Consider the following 19,718-nt stretch of genomic DNA (forward strand, 5'->3'; position numbering starts at 1 on the left):
GGGTTTACAGGACGGATTTTGTTCAGCACACCCGAGGTGGCCTCGCTAAACTGTAGGCGGCGTTCTATTTACGACATTATCGAGACATGTTTACACTACAATACCATAAACAATCAAAAGTGCCGATCAGTAAATCACGAAGAAGGAAAAGGCAGCTTGAGCAGTGGAAAACCTGGTTGCTTGGTCCCAAGAACAACCTTACCTATCACTCTATCACCGAATGTTTTCCATTCGGAATGGAGTCGGAGGCAAAGTTCGGATTAAAGAACCAAAGCTGCACACCGGTGTGATTGACCACACATAAAACATCGCGGTCGCCAAAGGCACAGAATTTTCGTGACCTGGAAGTGATGCCATATGATCTCGGCGGTTCTGGGATTATCAGGTTCGACGTGCTGTCCGGCAACTGGGTTGGATGCAGGGTTGGGGTTTTCGTGGCGGCGTTGTAGACGACAACATGGCCGGTCTCCCAGATCCAACGGTAGACCAAGTAGGGGGTCAGATAGATGGAATCAAATGCGAGGCCATTTTTAATCAAGTTATCTGGAGGGCTGATCCTCCAGTCCTTGAACCGACCAGCGGCGTGGTCGTATTCGAGATGTACCGTGGGATGCTTCCCGGCCGCGAAGAAGAGTTCCGTCACTGATTTGTTTCCGAATGTGGAGCCAGGGTCGGGGTCAGTGAGCAGCCTGTCCAGGGGCTGATCAACCGGGATCGCTAGGTGAAGGATCTTCTTCTCGAGTAGCTGCCCTGTCGTCGTCCACCTGGTCTGACACACCTCCGACGGCTCCTCGCCCAAGTCAACCTCGAATGCCACAAGTACGTTCTCGGTCATGTCAACGTGGCACAATCTGAGTTTGGAGAAGTTGCCAATCTCCTGAAATCTATTTGAACTCAGATCCCAAATGTAGATGGGACGAGGGCGAAGTTCTACCTCACAATAAGGAGCGATGACCACTTTGTCCTCGATGATCCTGAACCAGGCATTAAATGCAGGAATTCGATTGACGACTTTCCGTTTTGCATGTGTATCCCACGCAGTCAAATAATGGACACGCCTATTAAATTATCAGAACATATGTGAGACGATAGCTGCGAAGGCAGAAATTTAAGCTTCTCTCTACTTACGTTTTCATCGAACCCATAACAAGATATCGTTCGGACAGCGCCAAGTGAACGAATCCGGGTGGCCCTCTTCCGCTGCCAGCCCAAGTCGATCTCTCCCAGTTTCCAGGTTCAGCATTTCGACTTCGAAGCGGTCCAGATTTCTATGGAAACACAGCCGGCGCGAGTGGTACTTGATGTTACTCAACTTGGGTACGCTGGGCAAGCGTGTGGGCCAGGGGTGGAAGATCTTCTTGACCGGCTGGGCATTTTGCAAGCCGTGTCGCCATCGGAAATAGCGTGGCGCGTCCGCCATCGCTACATCTGTGCTGACGCCCTCTGAGTCCAAGCCCAGAAACTCAAGCGTTTCGCGCAAAATTGGCGTAATGATTGTTTCGGAGGAGAGGATCGCGCGCCATCGTCTGGAAACCAAGACGCTTGTCAGAATAGAGTGCTGATGGCATTTCCATCGTTGAATTGAGCAATAGGACGCACCCTCTGGCTCCGGATAATGTCTTTCAGGTCCAGATACTGCACAACATAGATCAGGAGCTCAGGAGGCAGAGCTCCGACAATATCGTACATGGCCTTGAATCAAGACCGAGATTTCATTGGGTGGGATTGAATCGTCACTCGTACTGTTCAAAGAGCGATTCCCGTCTCGGCCGCTTGAGCGCACCAGGCTAAGGGCTGCGTGCATAACCCGTCGTAGGGAGTCCACAGTTTAGTAGTCTGAATTTCTCTGAAAACACGGACGCGTTCAAACCACCTGTTCCTGACCTAGTTAGCCTACCATTCATTCGGTAATTAGCAGTAGCCAATCAGATTCACTCCCACACCCCTGGTTCCGCCAACGAAAACGAAAACGACTCTTCTGTCTCCTCCGCAAACCGAAATCTGGAATTTCTTCAATCAACCACTTCGGGTTCCCTACCTAGAGGTACATATGTACGGAGTAGTATGTCTATTTTACAGCCAAGGATTCGAGCTTCCCTCCAAAAACTTGACTGAGAGATACGCCCCTTTCAGATCCCCAATCGTCCCAAGCATCCTTACATGTAGGGTTAGGGTTGGACCGGCCCAAGTCTCGGCCCTCAAAGGCGTTGTGTCTATCAACAGCTGGGAAATTTCTGACAATTTGGCTTGAAAAGATCAGCATTACTTGATTCCAGAATTCATCACTGCGGTTGAAGCAAGTTGAGAGCTGCACAGTCAAGTGATGTCGTCTCTGCTTCGCCGAGCCAGCGACGCATGAACATGGGGCGTAGTACTTCTTTTTTACAGTACGGGAGCGGTTTGTTCAGCACCTCCCAGGCAGTCTTACCAGACTGTAAGGGGGAGTTATTTGACGAAATCATCGGGACACTTCCCTACCATGATACCTTCAATCAAGGATGTCAATCGCCAGCCCGTGGAGAGGTCAGAAGATGATCGTAAGCGATTGACAACATGGTTCATTGTTCCCACGAACAAACTCACCTACTCGATCGCAGAATTCTCTCCATCCGGGATGAAGTCAGGCGCAAATTTTGGATTGAAGAACCAGAGTTGGACGCCGGCCTGACTAGACAAGCCAAAGACCTCACGGTCACCAAAAACATCCTTGGTCCATGACATGGAAGGGATACCCGCTTTCTGCGATTGGTGGAGTTCCGGATTCGATGAGTTGTCCAGTAACTGGATCTGGTGCAGGGTCACAGTTCTGGTGTTCGCGTTGTAGACGGTGACTTGACCGGTCTCAACGGAATAGCGGTAGACCAGGTCTCTGGTCAGATAGGCAGAGCGACTATACCAAACCCAGTTGTTGATCGGTTCGGCGCAATGGATACACTGGACGCTGAGTCGATCGACGGCGTAGTCGTACTCGAGGTGTATTGTGGTGTAGTCGTTGGTCTCGAAGAAGAGCTGAGTCACAGTCTTGTGGCCATAGGTGATACAGCAGTCGGTCCGGACGTATTCGTACGGGTCAACAGGGTCGAGACCAGCCGGTAATTCCAAGTAAAATATGTTCTTATCGAGCAGCTGTCCAGTCGCTGCCGTCCACTTGGTCTGGCGCACCTCCGCTGGCTGTTTCATCAAGTCGATCTCGAATGCCACCAGTACGTTCTCAGTCGCGTCCAGGTGGCACAATCTCAGATAAGCAAAGCTGCCAAACTCTTGGATACGATTCGAACTCAGATCCCAAACAAAGACGGGGAAAGAGTCCCCTTCGGGTTGCGGAGCGGTAACCACTACTTTGTCCTCGACGACCGTAAACAGGTGGACAAAGGAAAGAATTCGTTGAGCGATGGTCTCCTTTGTGTGTAGATCCCACGCTGTCAAGTACGTGCAATCCCTATTACCCGTCAAGTCAAAAAAAAAGTTAGACATTACCTAGCCGACAAGGCAGTATAATCTGACCTCCATACTTACGTTCCGATTGAACCCATGACAAGATACCGATCAGAAAGCGTTAAATACTGGAATTGCCCAGTTTCATTGCCGGCCAAAGTAGACGTCTCCCCAGTTTCGAGGTTCAGAATCTCCACTCCGTCGCGGTCCAAAATGCTATAACAGAACCAGCGTGAATGGTACTGAATCTCATCGGGCTTTCTAGGCAAGTGTTTTGGCCACGGGAGGAAGATCTTCTTGACCGGCCGGGCATGCTGCAAGCCATATCGCCATTGGAAATAGCTCATCGCGTCGCTCATTGCTGTATCTATGCTGATGCCGTCCTTGTCCATTCCCAGTAACGTAAGCGTTTCGCGCAAAACCGGCTTGATGACTGTATTGGAGAAGAAAATCGTACGCCATTGTTTCGACACCTGGGTCATATCAACATAGAGTACCAACTTTCGAGCATCTTGAATTGAGAAAACGCACCCTCTGGCATTGGAGAATGTCATCCACATCCAGATACTCCACAACCTGCACTAAGAGCTCTGGAGGCAGGGACCCGACGATATCGTACATGGTTCAATCCTGGTCTCAAGTCAAACCGGCAATACCGCTCGGTAAATTCATCAAAGGATTGAAGGAAAGCTCGGCTCTTGGTCTCTTCAAGTCACCCACTCCGCTATCTCCTAGGCCTACCCCAGAGCGCTGATGTGTGGTGGCCTAAGAAGGACTCCGGCCTGATCGTTCAGCCTAACTTTCCCCACTCTTCAATCAATCCTCATCGTTGCAGTCTGTACTATTGTTTGAAACCTACCAAAAGCATAGTAGTATAGTACTCTTATCCGAAGAAAACCGAATAACTACGAATTAATAGTTATAATCTCCGAGTACCTGATAAAGGAAGCTGCTGATAACATCATGTTGCAGTAGTGTGGCGTTTTGTTTGGCATTTCCCAAGTGGCTTCGTGAGACTGTAGCCCTAGCTGCGATTTAAGTTATTTTCAATCACGGAAATCATCCAAACAAATCCTCATCACGACGCCTTCGTCAATCAATTGCGTGACCAGTTTCTCGACCGCGAAGAAGATGGTGTGTCAGTGGTTAAAAACACGCAGTCCCTCGCTTCGTCGCAGAAGGCTCTCCATCTGGGATCTGGTCGGGGCGAAGTTTGGATTGAGAACCCAGAGCTGAACGCAGTCCCCGCTGGCCAAACCAAATATTTTACGGTCGCCGAACACCCTTGTTGGACTGAGAGATGCTTCCAACGTTTCGTAGGTGGAGGCGTCGTGAGCAGCGAGATCCATGAGCCCACTGTCCGCGCTGTCGACGGGATTATGGGTCAGATAGGAGGCGCAATAGTTTTCTTCGTGGATGGGTAGCACAGTCGATCCAGTGAGCACTAAGCCAATCCAAGGCTTCGTCATACTCGAGGTGTATCGTGGCGACGTACTTTTCCTTGCTATGGAGGCATCCGAGGAGGAGCTTGGTCACAGTCTTTTGTTGACTGAAGGTATTAGACTCGTCGCATTCGATACTAAAGAAAAGGTGAGGGTCGTTGCCTTTACGACAGACAAAACGGTTCGGTCTCTTGTGGCAATCAGCCAGCATCGGCAGGCCTTTCTTTCGAGCAACTGCCCTGTCGTCGTTTCCCACTTGGTTTGACGCACCTCTATCGGGTGATTGCCCCAGTAAATCTCCAATGCGACCAGGGTGCTCTCAGCCGTGTTCAGGTGGCACAATCTCAGGTCGCAGAAGCTGTCAACTGGTCTTTTGGACAGAATTCGAACTCAGATTCCAAATGTTGACGGGGACAGAGTACAGTCGTTCGGAACAGGGGCGATGATCAACTTGTCCTCGACGATATTTTATAGTACGGGGGACCAGCATGATGCACGTGTTGACTGACTTTCTGTTTTGTGTGTATGTTTCAAGCTGTCAAATTGATGTCGTCCCTATCAATCATCACAATTAAGAACCTCTGTTTAGACGACGGCCGAATACCTAGTTCCCTTACTTACCATATTTCCTCCGACACCAGGACAAGATACTTATCCGACAGCATAAAGTCATCGATTAACCCTTTTCTGCTGCTGGTCCAAGTCAATGTCTCGCCAGTTTCGAGATTCACCATCTCGAGTTCGTTCTTCCAAACTGATAGCACAGCCGGCGTGATTGGCACTGAATGAGGCCTCCCGATGGCAAGCACAGCACAATCTTCATAACCGGTCTGGCACATAGCAATTCATGTCGCCATCGGAAATAGCTCAACGCGTCCATCGTCACGTCTGTCGTTGTGTCCGTTGCCGTGTCCTTTGTCGTGTCCGTCATCGCCATATTCTGGCTGGAGCCGTGCATGTCCAGGCACAGAAAACGCAAGCGTTTTGCTCAAAGCAAGCCTGATTATCGGGCGGAAGAAATCGTGCGCCAGCGTTTCGAAACCTAAGTACTAGTACAGTCAACATAGAGAATTACCGAACTTTCGAACAGTGAACTGAGCACCACACACTCTGGTTCCGGGCCGTGTCTTCCAGGTCTAAATGTTCCACGATATAGAATACATGATCCAACACGAGCCAACAATATCATACATCTTGATGTTCTTGAGTCGAACCTTAGATGCCGCTTCAGACGGAGTTCGTCACTCCAGTTTTAAGAAGCAATTAACTCCAGCTTCTAATGAACAAGGCTGGGGCAATGGTCTGCGGCGGAACCACTTTGACATGATCCGACAAATCAAACCCCTCCGTGATGTGCCCGAGCACGAGGGAGGTTCACGTTTCTCTACCTACTACTATTCTTCAATGCCATGTTGAACTTTCAGGAGGAAAAGGGGGTTCCGAAGGGCGCCAAAAACGTCATGTTATGAATTCTCAAGTAGTACTATAATCGAATTCTCTACTAGCCGTTCATTCACGCGGCGAAACATGGGGCTCTTCTAGTTTAGGGTTAGGGCTAAGGCTTTGATTAGAGGCAATACATAAAGCCAATCGAACCCGATCTGTTGCAAGGCTGTGGAGTAGCCTATCAAAGGGAGTGAGATCTCCGTAAATCGTGCATGGTAAGAAGTCGAGGTCCAATCCTCATTGGCCACGCTGAAGGCTACAAGCTGCACACGAGAGATAGGCATGCCTTGAAATGCTTCTTCGAGGCTGCCGAGTCAAGCGATACCTAGGGTTCAGTTTGAGGCCTGTTCAAGTAGTTACTGATTTTCTCCTTAAAATCTGGATTTGACTGTAGGCAGCGATCTATAAATCCACGAATATCATGTAATAGTTATCAATTAGAGACGTAAATTACCACATCGAGGAGAGGGTCTGCACTCTGCAGAAAACGAACGCGAGGTAACCTGTTGATTCCATGCTACAGCTGATCAGATATCTAACATAGTAGGGTCAAGGTTAGGATAATCAGTAGGCAATCCAATCTCTCATGATTTCATCTATTCTGTAAGTAGTGTTCCTGCAGTAATGACTCAGATACTTCCCATTGCTACTTGGATTTGAACCCGTTACTACGGACGAAGCTGACTGAGCCGCACAAACTAAATATGTCGTCGAAACGCTCTGGTACCTAGAGGTATGCAGCAGCTCCGTAACCGGGAGGAATCAACACTTATCGCGGAGACGGTCTGCAGAGGAGTATGAGCGGTTGTAGTAATGCTTGCAGAACCAATGGCATCTTCCTCTTCTTCTAAGTCACACAAACACGGCACTTTTGGTGTTCAGAAACACAGAGAGTATAGTCACCGAGTCCTGTTAAATGTCAGACTCTATCAAGATGGCATAGGTGCGATTGACTTTTCAGTAGCTCTGCCTTTCCCATCCCCAATGTTCGAGAAGTAGTGAAGAAGATGGTTCGAGGAAAAACAAGTTGTGTGCAAATCCGAGACATCAAGTGTGCGTCAGGTTTCGTGAGCCTCACCAGAGACCCTGGCCCGCTCCAGGAAGTCCGGGACGAACTTTGGATTACAGAACCAGAGTTGAACACCACCGTCACCAACCAGGCCGAAAGCATCACGATCACCCACGGACAGCAACCAATAATACTCACGTTCATGTATCGGCCCGCCCATCGAGTAGTAAGGACGAAGCACTCGGGTGTCCGGTAGATGGGAAGAATACCTGATTGAAATGCCTGTAGTGGCGTCGTAGGTGACGGGCTGGCCATTGTCTCTCATCCAGCGATATACGAGATTAGGGGTCACAAGAATTGGACGATCTCTGACAATGGTTCCGTCGCCGGGATTGACAGAGTGGATTAACCGAACGTTGAGCCAGTCGACGGCGTAGTCGTACTCGAGGTGCATCGTGGAATACACGTCCGTCCCGAAGTGAAACTGGGTCACAGTCTTGTGGCCAAAGGTGCGGCAGGGACTCCTGAGCAACCGCACATTCGCGTCCACGGGGATATCGACCGAAACCGGTAGCCGGAAGATTTTCTCCTCGAGCAGCTGCCCTGTCGTCGTCGTCCATTTGGTTTGACGCACTTCTGGCGTCTCTCTTTCAAAATAAACCTGGAATGCCACCAGGATGTTCTCAGCCGCAGCTACGTGGCAAAATTTGAGCCCGGAGAAGTTGCCAATTGCTTGAAGATGGTTCAAACCCAGATCCCAAACGTAGACGGGGCAAAATCCTTGGTTCAACGATGCGATGACCACCTTGCCCTCTACAACAAGTAGATCGCTTGAATAAGAAACCCGCTGACTGAGTTTTTGATTTGTCTGAAAATCATACGCTGTCAAATTATAGGAGCGCCTATCAATTATCAGTCAAGTCTTTTCAGACAACGTTGTGACAAACGTGACAACATGTATATCGTGTTGCTTCTACGTACCCTTTCATTGAGGCCAGCACAAGATAGCGATCGGACACACCGAAATGGCAGACTGAGTCTCCTCCGCTGCCAGTCCAGTTCACTATCTCCCCAGTCTCGAGGTTCAAGACCTCAATCTCGTTGCGGTCCGGAACCTTGTAGCACAGCCTACGCGAACAGCATTGGACTTCATCGGGCATCCTCGTGAAGTGTTCTGGCCAAGGGAGAAATATCTTCTTAATCGGTTGAGCATGCTGCAATCCATGTCGCCATCGGAAATAGCTCATCGCATCAGCCATCGCTACATCTGTGCTGATCCCTTCTGCATCCAAGCCTAGAAACGCAAGCGTTTCTCTCAAAAGCGGACTGATGAACGTATCAGAGGAGAAAATCATGCGCCATCGCTTGCAGACCTAATCCCCATCAGGATAGACTTCCAACTTGCCAACATCGAGATTGGGCAAGACGCACCCTCTGGCACCGAATAATGTCTTCCAGATCCAGATGCTCCACGATCTGAGTCAGGAGCTCAAGAGGCAGAGAGGCCACAATATCCTTTATCTCCATATTCCCGAGTCGAATTTGCAATTGCTAATTCAGAGTGGTTTGTTACTTCCATGTGTCGCAGTTCTGTCAGCTTCGAGCGGGAATTCTAAGGTAGCTTGGGACCCCGCGGGGAGTTGTAGGTACTACTAAATAGTCCGTCTGACTCCTGCAAGTTGTTTACGGTGGGTAGCCTCGCAGGTTGGTTTGAGAAATTGCTTAGATGGCCCTCCATGAGCCAGCAAACGAAAAAGGGGCATCAATAAAGCACTACTAACCTTTCAGGAAAATGATTGAGGGTCAGTGTACCGAGTAGGTCAAACCCTAAACCCTATTACGCTCTTCACTGGAGAGATTCCCTAATCCGGTTACCTTTAACTAGCAAACATATCCCTAACCTAGAAAGGCTTAGCATCATTTACTATGTCTTGGCAGATCGACGCCGAAACTTCACCGCCTTGGAACATCTCAGATCTCTCCGAACTTTCGAACCAGCAGAAATCAATCAACCTCAAAAGAAAAAAAAAAAAACTCCTCCACCGACGAGATTCCTCTCCGCAGCAGCGTCTATAGGCCGTGATCCCTAGTCGTGAGCCTTAACCATTCAAACTACCACCAACTCCACCCAGCGCCATGTCAGGAGAGCAAAACGCCGGTAAGTCTCTACTATAAGAAGAAGAAAAAAAAAAACGTGTTTGAAAGCAACGACTGATGAAGAAAATAAATAGCTTGGCCCATCGCCGACGAAGCGCTCACCCAAAACATCCTCGACCTCGTTCAACAAGCGTCGCACTACCGGCAACTCAAGAAGGGCGCCAACGAAGCCACCAAGACGCTGAACCGCGGTACCGCGGAGCTCATCGTGCTCGCGGCGGATACCACGCCGCTGGCGATCCTGTTGCATCTGCCGCTGCTATGCGAGGATAAGAATGTGCCGTATGTTTATGTACCGAGCAAGGTAAGCATTTTTTTTTCTCTGCTGGGGGAGCTCTGGCTGATAGGTATTAAATAGCTCGCGCTTGGTCGTGCGGCCGGAGTGTCCCGTCCGGTGATTGCGGCGAGTATCACGACGAACGAGGCGAGTGATTTGATGGGTCAGATTCGGGCAGTCAAGGACAAGGTGGAGAGATTGATGATCTAGATTAGAGTAGACTGGAGTTGGGTAGGGAGACATCAAAATGAGAAACGTCTAGCTGCGATCGTTCTTCTGGTAGTAATACTACATATGGGTATCATAACAGTACATGATTTCATCATCGGTCACAGATACAGCTACACTCCGCCACGGGACATACACGATGCCTCGTAAACCAGTCCCGCGCATGATTCGCATGAAATCCATGATTACAATGGATGCAAAACACAAAGAACCGCTTCAGAACTTCTTCGGCCGAAGCAGCAGCAATATTACTATTACTACTGCCACCACCACCACCACCACCACCACCACTCCTGTCGCCTTGCTGCGCTGCGGCCGCGGCCGTGTCCGCCGCTATGGCCGCACGCGACATGGGATCCGGCGCGCCGAGCCATAGGGAACATACCCCGCAGCGCGGCATGTGTCGTGCGCATTTTCGACAGAACGTGCCCGATGCGAGGATGCCCTTGCCGTCGCCCGCGTAGCCCGAGGATGTTGATGGATTGAGGAGCATCTCACCGGCAAGGGACGCACTGGCGCTCGTTGCGGCGGTGGTATTGGAGGACGACGAAACGGACGGGACGGTGGTGTTGATTGCCGAAGCAGTATTGTTGCTGGCCGTTGTGGCTTGTGCGGTTGTGCTGCCACCGACGGCAGACGAAGCAGCAGCCAACGGATCCGGCGCGTTGAGCGGGCGTGCGCAGTAGTTGCACGTCAGACTGACCTGCTGCGGCGCGGCCGGCATCAGCCGCTGCCCGTCCCAGGTAACGGCGAGCCGGCGCGAGCCGACGTCGAACCGCGCGCGTTCGAGCTGCATCTTCCAAGCATTGATCTGCCGGCGGTAAGTCTCGCGCCAGGCATAGAACCGCGCCCGGTTGTATGTCGAGGCATCATTGTTGTCATCGACGAACCGCGGTACTGTGTGGCTCATGGCCAGCACGGCTGTCTGCACGTCGTCGAACTTTTGGATATAGCTTTGGAACAGGTCCAGTGCCTGGCCGCGCAGGCCCGTCAGTATGATGCCTTCGATGTCGCCCTGGGCAATCGCCTCTTGCGTGGTGTGGTGCAGGTATGTAGTCAGCTCCTCATCGGACAGCCACCGCAGGGCGACCTCCACGCGATACCGCAGCGGGAGCGTCGTTTCCTCCAGCACCGACTTGTAGTTGCCCTTGCTCACGTAGGCCAGGATCGCCCTCGAGTACGGATCCGTCAGCTCCGTGGCGATCTCCGCGCAGGTGTCACCCCAGTCGCTATTGGCGCCGGACGGAGAGTTTTCGTTGTCCTGCGCGCGTGCGGACCCGACAATGGCCATCGCAAGCAGTTTATGCGCCTGAGTCGGTCCATTTTTACGCAAAGCCATAAAGGCCGTCCGGAACTCTTCTTGGAACACCGCCAGCGCCGCGGCCTTCGTGTGCTGTCGCTGCGCGACCAATTTTTCGACAGTTTCCTCCAGCTCGGCTTTCGTTTCGACGGCGCCGCAGAGCCGGAGTCCGAGCCGTCGGTGCTCCGGAAACTCCGTCTTGCATCCTTTGGTCTCGGGAAGATTGAGCTGGGCGGCTAGATCCTTGATCATCTGGGCAAAATCCACGGGCTCTTTTCGATCGGCTTGATCACGTTAGTCAAAAGAAGCAACCTTTGGACCCAAAACAAACATACTCATCGTGCTATTCCAGACATCCGAAACGCCGATGTAGCTCAAATCATAGCGATTGACAATGATTGATTGATTGGTGGACGCCTCACGCGCACCTGCTCAGTCAACGACCAGTTAGACAGCTCGTTTAAAAGGGAAAAAAACCTACGAAGCACCCAGTCCCAGAACTCTTGTAGGCCCGGGTCATCCGCCACAATCTGCTTGTTGCGCTCGCAGTTGAACAAGTAGCCCTCCTTGCAGCGGGCCTGTCGCACGCTCAGATACGTCAGGGCATCCTGTATTCGCTTGCCGCAGTTTCCCATCTCCAGAGCATGCTCGCGGCTTTCTCGGCTGGATAGTGGTTTCGCCGGTCTTCCTTGCTGTTGTTTCTGACGCCCATGCGACTCTCTCAATTCTCGAAGAACGTCCGCGATTTTCCGATCTGTTGAGTGCGGATGCACGACCACAAAGTCCCCGTCTCCGCTCGCTTTCCCCCGCACCAGCACGTTTTGCGACGATAGCCGAACCGGGGCGCAGGGTGGCTGCATGGTTACGATCTGGATCCTGCCGTTTCCATGGCGCGTGATGACACTGGGCTCTTTCGTCGGGCTCATGTTGAGAAAGTCAAAGGCAACGACGCGGTCGGCCTCAAGACAGCCCCGAATGGGATGGTCGTAGGGACTTCGAATGTCGCGCACGGTCTTGGTGTAGATTGGCTCCGGGTACTCGTTGCACGAGCCCTGGCCGAGGGTGCGTTCCAGGGTATTCCGATTCTCCTCGGACAGATATTCCTTGGCCAGCTCGTACGTCTTGAAATGCCCGTTGCTCGCTAGCACGCCCAGGCAGCCTCTCTTCGTCTTCGAGAATCGCAAACTCCAGATGGTCGCCTTGGGGCTGACCACGTTCCGAAACTCGAGCGCGGGGCCCGTCTGAGCAGCGTCGGGATTGCTGGACGCAGACGTCAGGCGCGAGCCCATGCGCCGATCCCAAATGCACACCGTCGGCTCGCCGGAGATGGAGCAAGAGGCAATGTAATTCTCGTCCAGCCAGTCAATGGCCGTGCTGTGGACGCATCGAGTCGGAAACTGCAGAAAGGCTTGGGGGGCATTGTCTACGCAGGTTAGCTGCGACTACGGAAAGCAACGGGAAGAAAAAAAGAAGTAGCAAAAACCTCTTAAGTCGAATAGTTTAATGAATTGGCCCTTGACACCCGCAACAAGAGTATCCGGCTGGTCTCTAAAGAACTTGATACTGGTAATCGGATCGGAACTCAACTTCCTCAGCGGCTCAATGGCATGGCGATCATCCGCGAGCGAGCCCTTGGAGGAGCTGGCCATGATGCGATGGTTGACGTCCCAGACATTCAGACAAACGTCATTGCGGACCTTGTCAAGGCCGCCGGCCAGCAGGCCGTGGGAGCTAAAGGCGACTGCATTGCAGTAGCGCTGGTTGCGGATGGGGAACGACCACGATGCCTGATCTGCCGCGCTCTCGCCAAGACGCAGTAAAGTAACCTCGCCGGACGACTGACCGACGGCCACGAGGGACTCGTCAAAGGGTGACCAGTCGAAGGCGCGGAAGCCGGGGACCTTGTCGTGAGTGGACAGGATCTCGTACTCGAGTCGGCGGCCGTCGAAGGCGGTGACGCGGCAGAGGCGGAAGATCTTGTCCCCGACGTCGACGTTGAGGAATCGCTGCTCGCCGCGGGGGGTTGACGAGGGCGACCAGCGAATGGCGGAGTCCATGATGTTCCTCCATGAATGCTCCGGAGGAAGCACTGGATTGAAGAGTGCGATAAGCAACTCAATCCGATCTGATAAGTGTCGGGCCGATGATAATCCGTTTATCAGTCGATCAGCTTCAATTTCCATCACCATATGAAGCACTCTTGTACTCCGTACTCTGGCCTGTCACTGAATTTCCCCTTCCGGTATAGCGTGCCTAATCGGGTTAGGCACCTCGCGCCGCCTTGTCACGATATATATAAACCCTCTCTCTCGCTGCTTCGACGACCTCCTGCCCATCTGTCCTTTCTTTCCGTCTTCTCCGTCCTCTCGCGCCTCTGACGACGCCGACACCTTCCTGCCGCCGTCACATGCGTCGCCCTTATTCCACCTGCGCTGATCTGGACCCGTCGCGGACTCGCCTGAAGCCGCGCCGTGCCAGGGAACCGTCCTGTCCTCGTTGGTCTCCTCAGGGTGTTCGGGCGTGCCATTGGTGCTACAGCGGCAGCAGTGACGGATTCGATGACATGTCGATTCTTAGAATCCTGCGAAATTGTGAAACTTGAGGCCTGGGCGCATTCCCTACGCCGCCGATACTCTGGAAGTTGCATCCATTCATTCCGGGCCAGGAATGCCCTGTGTCCATTCTCAATTCTCATGAGATCGTTTCTGATCATGTCCGACTGAACTGCCTGCCTACTGCCCATCTATGTCTCCTTGAATTACCTTTTTTTTCTTCTCCTCTCTGCACGATCTTCTGACACCTCAGGCGCGACGGGCTGCTGGAAGAGTGAATGCACGAAGGTAGGGATACACCCAGGTTTCCCTCTGTGATCACTGGTGTTGTGTGTTGCAGCTACTGACCGAGAGGAAGGATGCGATTAGGTGTCACCACATGAGCGATTTTCACCCTTGGTGTGATCATCCGATGCATTGATGCCAAGGAAGGTTGCATTCACTGTTCCCAGCTGCAGAATTGTTCCTCCCCCCCCCCCCTGATGATATTTACTCTGTTTTACTGCGTGCCATTGGCCTGTCATGAGGCACAGCACATTCAGCTTGAGCATGGATTCTGGAGAGGAGAGGGGAAAGAACATGATGGCAATGCGCAGGCTTCCCTTCACCAATCGCATCCAGGCCGACCCATGGGAGGGTGCGACTGGATTTTCAGCTTGCTTCAACGGTGCTGTGCCGCAAATCACTTCCACAACTGGAACCACCTATGGACATGTCTGCCTGTGTCGGTCGACTCCTGGTGCTGGGGCATTGGCTGGACCACAAAGGGCCAGGTGGACAAGGCAGAATAGTGATGCCGTGGCTTCCTTTCCATGTCTCGCGGCTGGCTGATCGGAGGGATGCGATCACTTACAAGGGCTGTCAATGGGCTGTGGATGGGGCTCCATCGCCTGCGCCTCTTGGTGTTGAGAGATGACATGTCATGGCCGGAGGCAGTTTATCAAATTTTGGGCTGCGTGATCATCCCATGCATCTAGTGCCAGCTATCATTGCATTACTTTCTTTTCCAGCTTTTCAGCGCCGTGGACGGGAAGTGCCTCATGTAAAGCACACCAGGAGACTTCAGTTGGCCTAGTACTCTACATTGTCTTCTAGGAGTGAAGCTGACTTGTTTCACTACAATATTTTTGGGCTAGCGTTCCACGGGATCTCGACTTGTGTCTTGCAGTGGTGTAGGGGCACCATTAGCTGGCTAGTGGCAGGAGAAGAATGGGGGAAAAGGGCAGAAGTTGCCAGCGATCGACTTAAATGAAAGCCACGGCCACAAAGCGACAGAACGATATGGAACCTTGATCATCCAGCCATGAAGGGTGATCTGTGATCACAAGAAAGTGAACAGTGCGTGTCAGTGTGCAAGGGCGAATGAGAAGCATAATCATCATTCAGGCTTCCTGGGACGCTCTTCTGAAAAGGAGGAAAGGGGGTGCCACTAGTGAGGGCTGGAAGAAAGGCAATTAAATCTGATTGGACCCCAGGGACGGGCAGCGCATGAGACTTTCTCAGGTGCAACAAGCGTTGGGGAGGCCAGGATTTGAGAAAAGGTGGCAAGAGGAAGTGGAGGCGGAGGGCAGGCGTGGAGATACAAATAGAGCAGTTTCTTCGGCGACTGGACAGCTCCACAGTCTGTTCTTCACCTTCATGCCTGCTTTTCGTGCTCCAAGGAGACTTGGTAGCTATCTATCTGATTTTGCAGCTCCGTGCCTTACCATGCAGTCTGAACTTGACCCAATGATGCGGCCGCCACTGGATTCGAGCGACGTTCCCGACATTGACGTCGTGGAAGTTGTGGATCTGACGACTGAGTCAGATCAGGAGGAGATTGAAGATTCCCAAGAGAAGGGCACAAGTGACACTGAATCTGAAACTGCCATTGCTCACGGTGCGATATAGACACTTGACCACATAGTGCAATATAGAGGCTTGACCACATAGTAGTTAGTTCCTAACAGGCGGCAGAGAATTGCCCAGGCGCGAGTACAGCTCCCGTTAACGAAGGCGCAGCCGCTGTGACGACGTCAGTCCCACGCGCATCCCCTTCCGCCCGTCGCGCAGAACAGGTTGTCGACTTGCCTCAAATGGGCAGTCGCCCAAGCTCAGAATGTCCAACTGAGCCCGCTTCTCCAGTTCAAGAGCGACTCGTGTGGGAGGAACAAATACGGGGTCGCCTAGCGTATACGGAAACCGGTTCTGTGGGTAGCCTTCATCTTACCGTGCTGCCAGTCGAGGACGGCCTCACCCTCGCTGACAGAATACGTCGTGCACTATGGGAACGTCCCATGGCCAATGGCAGCTTTGCCCTTACAATGGCCAAAGAAAAGGCCAACTGTGACCCCGTCTCTGAATTTCCCATCAAACCAGAGGAGTCCCCCTTGAACTGCGACACACCGATCCCTCTGACAAATACCCACCTGTCAGACCTGGCGCCAGGTATCAATCCCGCACCTGGGCTTGGCAGCGTCTTGATCGGGCGTGTGTTGCTTCCACCTGCAGATTACAAGACCCCCTCTGGATGCCGTGCTGTCATGCCAGCTCTCAGGACCGCACAGATGGTTTTGAATGTTTGCACTGCTGAGACAGGCAGGCAAGGTGGATATGGCTTACTGAGAGATGAGCAAGGGACGCCGTCTGTTGGGAAGATCCGTCTCCCAGATGGCCTCAACTATGACAGTCCTGATGACTGCAAGCTGGCGGCGCATTGGTTCAAGCTGGCTGAGTTGGTAATAGGAGAGCGAGCAGAGGCCCTCAGTTGTGGAGATCCAGTGCCTCCTGTTGTCGGCCACGCGCACGGTGATCTAGCCCGCGAGGGGCGGCTCTTCAGAGAGCCATTGCAGGAAGGTGACTCAGTGACAGGGATGGGAAAGAGGCTGCAGGGATCGACCAGGGCCAGGGGGCGACCAAGGAAGCGGCGGCGGCAGTGGTAGTGTGAAGCAGCCAGCAGGCTTTTCAGTCTTGGAATTGTTTTCTGATCTTTTCCTAATCCATGGTGCAGGCAATACAAGAGATTCATGAATGTACATCATTCTCACAGTAACTCATACAAAATTGATGTACTTGCCAACACCCCATGTCTGGTGCTAGTGAGATCTTCCTTTTGGTTGTCTTCAGCCCAATGATTTTCCTCCCTAAACTTCACCAAGACATCCTACTTGCTATTATCCATGACAAGAATTCTACAGGTATTCCTGGGCAAGAAAGCAGGCAGCGTCCATTTCTTCTCAGCCAAGGGCCGCACAAGAGAAGAAGCACCGGTACAGTATGGCGGATGCTCAAGGATAGAGACTGGGCAAGGATATGTGTCCAATTTTAAAGTTGGTCTTATGAACATCAATCTCTCAATCATGTGTCAAGCAGGAAGACAGATGTGGCCTGCTGCAACTTCCTAGCAATGAGGAACATACCACAAGCCATGCACTTGATCAAATATCTCTTGGTCCTCACAGCTTATGCCCTTTGAAGACTCTCTGACCCTCTTATTGCTCTTTTCATCTTCTTCAATCACCTCAGAGCTTCACCTCTTTCAAAGTTCAGGGTCAGGAGCCAGGCCTGCAGACACCATGCAAGGAAATATCTTGATCTCCACTTCCCAGGTTTTGTGCCAGTCTTCATACCATGGCCACCTCACTTTCATTATAAGACAGGTGGTATCCATCCAGAACAACTTCAGACCCAATATCATCTCTCAGAGAGTGTCCTGCAGTAGCAATTTTGGTAGAAACTGCAACAGAGCCTGGTGCAAGTCAAGAGCATAAGGAGTTTCCCACTGAGAAGAATGCTCAGGTGAAGCAGATGAACAAGGTTCTGTATTAACTTTACCCAGATTCCTGCAGTTCAGATATGCAACAGCCCACCAGACACATTCAGGATCAATTTTCACATCCTCTTGAACCCAAAGCCCATTCACCAGCTCCCCATTGGTGCGCACAATGCAGCTGAGACCTTATTATTATTATTATTCTTCATTTAAAGTGTATACAGTCAGAGACTATGACACTTACCTGACTTTTGTCAGGATTTGTCTGATATACATGATCTTTTATAAGTAGCTGTTGATACATTGTCAACCACAAAGTCCCCGTCTCCGCTCGCTTTCCCCCGCACCAGCACGTTTTGCGACGATAGCCGAACCGGGGCGCAGGGTGGCTGCATGGTTACGATCTGGATCCTGCCGTTTCCATGGCGCGTGATGACACTGGGCTCTTTCGTCGGGCTCATGTTGAGAAAGTCAAAGGCAACGACGCGGTCGGCCTCAAGACAGCCCCGAATGGGATGGTCGTAGGGACTTCGAATGTCGCGCACGGTCTTGGTGTAGATTGGCTCCGGGTACTCGTTGCACGAGCCCTGGCACCTAGAGGTATGCAGCAGCTCCGTAACCGGGAGGAATCAACACTTATCGCGGAGACGGTCTGCAGAGGAGTATGAGCGGTTGTAGTAATGCTTGCAGAACCAATGGCATCTTCCTCTTCTTCTAAGTCACACAAACACGGCACTTTTGGTGTTCAGAAACACAGAGAGTATAGTCACCGAGTCCTGTTAAATGTCAGACTCTATCAAGATGGCATAGGTGCGTTCTGTCCGATACCATGAGACTGAAAGGACTACTTTTCAGTCACAGAGCTCTAAGCCATACAGCCCGCGTGGTGCATACTGATACCATGTTGAAAAGGGGTCAATGCGCATCTCAGCGCTTACAGGGTGAGAGTGAACAGATAAGTAGGGCTGAGTCTCAGCGCATCAGGTAGGAAGAACTGCTGCTACATGCCAGTTCGAAGCGGAAGTGCCATATTCCCTCTTACAAGTTCAAGTTATTTTTGCTTCGCTTCAAACTATGGCCGCTGCTGCGGGAGGCGTCAACTTCGTCCGGTTCTTCTTCTACGCCGGCAACACCATCAGTCCGAGTCGGAAAAAGGCTTTAGTTGCTCTTGCTTATGCAACAGCTCGAGACCAACAACTGGCTCCTAAGGCAATTCTCATTCGGTGCGTCATCCTCAGTTTTACGTCAGTCCAAGTGCTCGGCGGCCTACCTTGTATTCCTCATGGTCCTCTTGAAGCTTATACCTTGCCCAGAGCTAATCAAACAGTAAACCAGATCCGACATGCACGACACCACCACCGCCGGAGGCCAGCACGTCAAAGATCCGAAAGGCTGGCATGGTACCTTCAGGTCGACCGGGAATTCCACGTGGCGTCGCATGGATACACAAATGGCAAAGAGGACTTCGTCCTCAAGGAGGCAACCCATACCCCGGAGAAGGAGGACAGTACTCCTCGCGGTGGGGCAGGATCTGGGAAGATCGTTTGGCCACCTGAGCATCTCCTTGAGGAATACAAGGACAGCCCTGTTGGTTATTCGCACCTTCCTGAACAAAATTAAGAGCTGGAAAGGAGTCTCGAAAAGATAACCTAGGTACATACCATGTATGCATTTCACTGGCAACGGAAGACATTGACTGCTACCACATTCGGTGCATCGTGTAGGATATGTGCGGGGCGCTGGTTGCCCAGTTCCACACCGAGGAGACTTAAAGGGCTTGTGAACATTGAAGTCCCCTATGAACAGGGTGTTCTAGCAAACAATCATGGCAATGCAATCCACTAAATCCTAGCTCTCTTGCGGGATTCGCTCTTCTTAGCTTCCATGTTAAACAACTCTTTAAATTGATTTATTCTCAGCCCATCAGCCAAGATATGCTAATCCAAATTCAGTCATCAATGGGCCATCTATACTCTAGTTGTTTTGTTTGTGGGACAAGCAGGTATAAACGTCCCTTAGAAGGCTCTGTGCAAACAAGCCAAACATGAGAGATCTGGTGATTCAGCTGGGATAGTGTGGATCCTGGATCGCGAACCTCCACAAACCAGATATGTGTAACCA

At 51.7% G+C, this 19,718-nt stretch overlaps 8 protein-coding genes across 8 annotated transcripts; 3 read left to right on the forward strand and 5 right to left on the reverse strand.

Annotated features, from left to right (window-relative positions):
• Positions 1-205: 205 nt before the first annotated feature.
• On the reverse strand, positions 206-1,145 carry VTN31DRAFT_5336 (uncharacterized protein; the record flags this gene model as incomplete). The annotated part of the gene is made up of 2 exons (XM_069405824.1): positions 206-1,058; positions 1,129-1,145. The coding sequence occupies 2 exons, from the start codon at positions 1,143-1,145 to the stop codon at positions 206-208; spliced, it is 870 nt and encodes a 289-aa protein (XP_069259493.1).
• A 1,438-nt stretch (positions 1,146-2,583) lies between these two features.
• On the reverse strand, positions 2,584-4,056 carry VTN31DRAFT_5337 (uncharacterized protein; the record flags this gene model as incomplete). Its single annotated transcript, XM_069405825.1, has 3 exons — positions 2,584-3,439; positions 3,517-3,908; positions 3,967-4,056. The coding sequence occupies 3 exons, from the start codon at positions 4,054-4,056 to the stop codon at positions 2,584-2,586; spliced, it is 1,338 nt and encodes a 445-aa protein (XP_069259494.1).
• A 3,325-nt stretch (positions 4,057-7,381) lies between these two features.
• On the reverse strand, positions 7,382-8,687 carry VTN31DRAFT_5338 (uncharacterized protein; the record flags this gene model as incomplete). The annotated part of the gene is made up of 2 exons (XM_069405826.1): positions 7,382-8,234; positions 8,314-8,687. The coding sequence occupies 2 exons, from the start codon at positions 8,685-8,687 to the stop codon at positions 7,382-7,384; spliced, it is 1,227 nt and encodes a 408-aa protein (XP_069259495.1).
• A 781-nt stretch (positions 8,688-9,468) lies between these two features.
• On the forward strand, positions 9,469-9,976 carry VTN31DRAFT_5339 (uncharacterized protein; the record flags this gene model as incomplete). The annotated part of the gene is made up of 3 exons (XM_069405827.1): positions 9,469-9,490; positions 9,564-9,793; positions 9,848-9,976. 3 exons carry the CDS (start codon positions 9,469-9,471, stop codon positions 9,974-9,976), a joined length of 381 nt encoding a protein of 126 aa, XP_069259496.1.
• A 112-nt stretch (positions 9,977-10,088) lies between these two features.
• Positions 10,089-11,546, reverse strand: VTN31DRAFT_5340 (uncharacterized protein; the record flags this gene model as incomplete). The annotated part of the gene is made up of 1 exon (XM_069405829.1): positions 10,089-11,546. The coding sequence occupies one exon, from the start codon at positions 11,544-11,546 to the stop codon at positions 10,089-10,091; it is 1,458 nt and encodes a 485-aa protein (XP_069259497.1).
• A 4,375-nt stretch (positions 11,547-15,921) lies between these two features.
• VTN31DRAFT_5341 (uncharacterized protein) lies at positions 15,922-16,767 on the forward strand (the record flags this gene model as incomplete). The annotated part of the gene is made up of 1 exon (XM_069405830.1): positions 15,922-16,767. The coding sequence occupies one exon, from the start codon at positions 15,922-15,924 to the stop codon at positions 16,765-16,767; it is 846 nt and encodes a 281-aa protein (XP_069259498.1).
• Positions 16,768-17,525: 758 nt separating this feature from the next.
• On the reverse strand, positions 17,526-18,523 carry VTN31DRAFT_5342 (uncharacterized protein; the record flags this gene model as incomplete). Its single annotated transcript, XM_069405831.1, has 3 exons — positions 17,526-17,606; positions 17,900-18,191; positions 18,492-18,523. 3 exons carry the CDS (start codon positions 18,521-18,523, stop codon positions 17,526-17,528), a joined length of 405 nt encoding a protein of 134 aa, XP_069259499.1.
• A 148-nt stretch (positions 18,524-18,671) lies between these two features.
• On the forward strand, positions 18,672-19,245 carry VTN31DRAFT_5343 (uncharacterized protein; the record flags this gene model as incomplete). The annotated part of the gene is made up of 2 exons (XM_069405832.1): positions 18,672-18,820; positions 18,933-19,245. 2 exons carry the CDS (start codon positions 18,672-18,674, stop codon positions 19,243-19,245), a joined length of 462 nt encoding a protein of 153 aa, XP_069259500.1.
• Positions 19,246-19,718: the final 473 nt, after the last annotated feature.

This window comes from Thermomyces dupontii (assembly GCF_041956625.1).
Source record: "Thermomyces dupontii strain NRRL 2155 unplaced genomic scaffold VTN31scaffold_5, whole genome shotgun sequence".
Lineage (NCBI taxonomy): Eukaryota > Fungi > Ascomycota > Eurotiomycetes > Eurotiales > Trichocomaceae > Thermomyces > Thermomyces dupontii.